At 51.5% G+C, this 4,902-nt stretch overlaps 1 protein-coding gene across 1 annotated transcript in view; it reads right to left on the minus strand.

The window, feature by feature from the left end:
• Nucleotides 1-4,893, minus strand: part of KCNMB4 (potassium calcium-activated channel subfamily M regulatory beta subunit 4) — a 28,502-nt gene extending 23,609 nt beyond the window's left edge. Inside the window, exon 1 of the mRNA XM_009273241.2 lies at nucleotides 4,548-4,893. Within this exon, the coding sequence (XP_009271516.1) occupies nucleotides 4,548-4,886 (339 nt within the window). The 5' untranslated portion in view covers nucleotides 4,887-4,893. The remainder of the gene's footprint in view (nucleotides 1-4,547) is intronic.
• Between the last annotated feature and the right edge of the window lie 9 nt (nucleotides 4,894-4,902).

Genomic DNA, 4,902 nt, shown 5'->3' on the forward strand with positions numbered 1-4,902 from the left:
CTCCCCCGGGCCGCGGGGGGGGGGGGAGGAGGTAGAGAAATTGGGAGTGAAACTGAGCCTGGGAAGAAGGGAGGGGAGAGGGGAAGGTGTTTTAAGATTTGGTTTTATTTCTGATTACCCTGCTCTGATTTGGTTGGTAATAAATTAAATTAATTTTCCCAAGTCGAGTCTGTTTTGCTCATGATGATCTCTCCCTGTCCTTCTCTCGACCCACGAGCCTTTCATTGTATTTTCTCTCCCCTGTCCAGCTGAGGAGGGGGAGTGATAGAGCAGCTTGGTGGGCACCTGGCAGGCAGCCAGGGTCAACCCACCACACCAAGCAGTGTATGAGCTTCTCCTAACTTTGTGTGTGAGCATCTCTGCACATTACTGGCCTGGAAGGGAGGAAGCGCTGCCACAACCATCCCACTGTGGCAGGAGATGAGCGGGGGGACTCACCTCATTAGTACAAAAAAATGCCCCCCTCCCAGCTGACTGTACCAAGGGAGCTGGAGCTCAGCGTCACGTCTGGTTTTCACCTGCATCCATCAGCACAGACAAACCCACCAGGAGTGACCAAACCCACAACCCCTCACAGAGGCTCGAGGCAGTGAGGGGCACCCCAGGTGAGACGGGAGGGCAGTGGGGTTTATCCGCAGCACCTGGGGCTGCTTCCAGAGGAATCGCTAAACAGCACCTGCAGAGTTTGCCCGTCAGAGGCGCCAGCCCAAACACAGATCTGATGCTTCACCAGATGCACCAGACCCTCCCAAAATTATTGTAGAGTTGGGCATATTTTGGTATTAAACCTCCTCTGTCGTGGGTCATATTTAAGAGTCAAAAAACTAAAACCAATTCTATTTACAAGTGCACAGAAGAGATAACTGTACATCATCTCATCAGGCTGAGTGGTCACAGAAAGAAGCATGACAGGAGCACACACAGATGCAGAGCGCAGAGAAGGAGCAGCGGCTGGCTGCTCTGCTCCCCTGCCCAGGGACGGGGACAGGGACAGGGAGAACTGGGTCCTGCTGCACAGCTGCTAACATCAGGCTCACCATTCACTCCCCTAAAAGTTTCTTCAGCGAAACAGTCGGCAAGTTTTTCCAGCACTACGCTTAACTTCAAGCATAGAAAGGGAAAAGTCTGAAAAAAGTCTAAAAAAGTCTAAAACAGTCTAAAAAGCCAGAAAGCAGATCTTTTTAGCAGCTGACGTACTCCACTGTCATTTCACCCAACCAAACCTATAGCCTGGCCGCTGTGCTGGCTGCATGCACCGCTGACGCACTCGATGGCCAGAACGAGAGCGACAAATTGACTTTGGAATTAATCCCCCTTAAGCCTTATCTCAGAGATTATTATTGCTATCAAGGCAGCTGAAAAAAGGCTACCATCTCTCCACTGAAATTTCTTCCTCTAAGACAACAATTAAACAGAAAAAAAAGAAAAAAAAAAAGAAATCCACAAATCACTCGGACTGAACACGAATGTAATCATGCTCGGTGCTTTATATATACATTTCTGGATTAACTCTGACCCAGCTATATAATCTTTTAAGAGCTAAAATGAATCCTGGGCTGTACAATGATGTGATTATCTTAGGAAGCAAGAGAGAGAGAAAAAAAAATTTTCTTTTCCCTGCAGCTAGACCTCGCTAGAACAGACAGATTCGTAGCTGCCGATGTGTTTATACGCCAGCCCACTCTACTACAGAAAGTAGAATATTTTTAGTCCGATACACTGGGGATTTTGGGGTAGAGTGAAGCCGCCAACTGATTCAGTATTGTTGCATGTTGTAAGGAGCCTGAACTATGCCTTTTCCACACTATTGATTTACCAGGAAGAATTGCGACCCCACACAGAGAAGCGGCTAAACAAATGTAAAATTTAAAGACTGTTCAAAACAAAATTGGTCAATTTTTTTTTCCTTCTAGTTAGTTGGAACTGATTAGCGTGTTTTATGTCTAATTGCACGAACACAAGTGAGCGTGCTGCAAGAAGGTGACGGAAATGGGAAGGGTTAAATGTCTCCTTAAGTGTTCATTCATAAGTACATACTGGATCCCAAGCATTAAATCCAGCAGATTCCTACTCTGTTGGTACGACTAATCTATTTCAGCATAAAATCCTGAAAGCTTTTAAAGACGGTGAGACTTTAGGGCAAAAATTTACTCTGTTTTAAAGACGGTGAGACTTAGGGCAAAAATTAAAAGGAGAGTATAACTACTCAGCTACACAGACATTAAACTAGGGAAAAAAGGGGAAACCAAAGTGACAGCGATACATACTTCATTCCCTTAAAAGGGTATGTTTTCCTAATGAGACCTAAACAACTTTTCTTCTTATTTTGTATTGGTTTTACCTTTCTCCTTGGTCTCATCTGGTAAATCAGATTTAATCCTCAGCAATCAATATCCCAGGGTAAACAGCCCACACCTAGAGATGCAAGGTGCAAGCTAGAGAAAACTTTATATTTCTAAGAGAATGCAAGTACAACGTGCTGCCAACACACAGCCCTGTGTTTCCTTATTAATTGTTAAATAAAAATAGGCTTCTGAGTGACTTTTACAGGCATTGCTCCTGAAGCTCTGGGTGCCTCCCCACAGAAATTGCAATCCAGCCCCCGGGCAGGTGCAATCCTGCTCTTCCCACCGGACTTCCAGAAAGGCAGGAGAAGACGAGATCAAGAAGTAAAAACAAAGCAAAACACTCAGACTCCTTAGAGAGACGTTGCGGTTGCAGCCCAGTTTGAAAGCCTCTGCTGAAACTGAGGATGCTGCAAGAGCTGCTGAGCCCAGGCGTGCTGGTGGCACGGCTCACGACGGGGCCGTCGGGCCGTGCTCAGGGACAGCCACACTGCACCCTCTGCAGCAACACGGCATCTTCGCCCCAGGTCAAAAGGGTGGCTTTTCTCCTGCATTTCACCAACTACCTCCTGCCCACCTGAAGATTGTCAAAAGGGTGGCTTTTCTCCTGCATTTGGTGAAATCACCAACTACCTCCTGCCCACCTGAAGATGAGAAAGAAATTTAGGGACATCCTGGTGCTCAGACAGCTGGGGCGCTCAGAGCGCACGTCTCCGTAACGACAGCCCTCTCTGCGGGGAGCCTGGCAGCAGCATCCCCAGGGAAAGATGAAGTTTGCAAAGCTCCCTCACAGGTCAACATTTCATCCGCTTCGCTATCAGGCACCATCCAGCAGTGCAGCTTCATTTTAATCCAAATCCTGTCAGACTCAGCGTCCTGCTTCTCGCTCTGCTGATTTTTGCCCCGATCACCCGTCTGAGCCCACAAGCTGCCAAGAGGAAAAAAGCAACCCCCAGACCCTGAGCTTGCAACTTAACCCACCTTCCAAGGGACAGAGCCGTGCCGGTGTAACTATGACTGCAGAGATGTGAGGCTGCACATCCCAAACTGGACACGCAAATCTGCTGCCCAACCCCTGCACGCAGACTCCTGCACCACGCTTGGCACGACCCTGGGCACTGCGCTACATCCACATCCCGGTTAAAGAGCCGAAATTTGATTTTCCAATACACTCCCGATTTCAGGTTCTTTCAGAGGGAAGGGAGGGGATTCTACCGTGTTTTTTATTTTCTGGAAACTACTTAACAAAATCTCCTCCACTCGGGCAGCATGCTGGCAAGGTGATCTTTACTCAGCACGAAAAGAAAAAGGAGAAAGCGGAATAACTGCCGTTAAAGAAAGAAAAAGCACAAGTCGCACGTCGCCTTCGGACTTTCCTAGTTTGCTACAAGATGCAACTTTAAAGACGCTTCCGTTCAGTCCGTTTTCGTGTGGGTGACGGAGAACTTTAAGAATCAGAACAGCGCCGAGGAAACCTCTGTTTCAGCGCAGCCCCCTCCCCAGCGCCCCATCGGCAGCGGCTCCGTTAAAACGTCGCCTTGCGCTTCGGGGAGCTGGTTTGGGAAACCCCTCACCCTCCGGGACGTGCAACAGCATCGGTCACCGCCCGGGCGGACCTCCTCGCCGGCAGCAGGAGTTTCTCCCCGGCTTCCCACCGGCTCCCAGCGGGGACCGGCAGCGGAGCCGCCCCGCTGCTCCCCCCTCGGGCCGCCCGCGGCCGGGGCCGCACCGCTCCCGCGGGAGGGATGATCTGGGGCCCTTCGGGGAAAAATACACGTATATAGCGTGTGCGCGCGTGTATATATAGTGTTATGCTACACATATATAGCACAGTGTTATACTGTACTATATATAGTGTGTGTGTATGTACACGCTATATATATATATACACCATATATATATACACGTACCACGTATAGGGTTTTTTTTATATATACTCTCTATATATACTTTTGGCTGAGTAACAGCACAGGGGCATTTTGGAGGGGCGCTCCGCCGCTTCACCCATCCGTCCCCCCCATCAGAGAAAAACCCGCGCCCGAACGGAGGGCGGTTGCAGGGGACCCCGACCCCAAAGGGAGGCGCAAGGGGCGGTGAAAGGGCACCCAGCACCGCGGCGAGGGGGGAGGATTTGCCCTGCGGGACACCACCACCCACCCCCACCCCCCGCATTTTGGGAGCGCGGCGCTGCGCGGGTCTCACCTTGGGGTTGGTGCGGAGCTGCCGCTCGTCTTCGTGGAGCAGCGCGGGTGCGGAGGAGCGGGAGGTGCGGACCAGGACCTGGAGGCAGGGGTAGCGGGCGGTACCGCGGCAGGCGGCCCCGCAGGAGAAGGTGCAGGCGAAGCGCTCCCCCAGCTGCCGCACCGCCAGCACCGTGCAGTTGGCGGAGCCGCCGCCGCCCCGCTCCTGCAGCGCCGGGCGCAGCCAGCAGCAACCCAAACCCAGCAGGGAAAGCAAGCCGGCGGCGATGAGGAGGAAACCCAGCCGCATGCTCTTGTCCTCCGCCTCCGTGTACTCGTAAGCCAGCCGGCTCCGCGCCATCGCCCGGCTGCCGGCG

Source organism: Aptenodytes forsteri, unplaced genomic scaffold (assembly GCF_000699145.1).
Source record: "Aptenodytes forsteri isolate BGI_AS27 unplaced genomic scaffold, ASM69914v1 Scaffold366, whole genome shotgun sequence".
In the NCBI taxonomy this organism is placed as follows: domain Eukaryota; kingdom Metazoa; phylum Chordata; class Aves; order Sphenisciformes; family Spheniscidae; genus Aptenodytes; species Aptenodytes forsteri.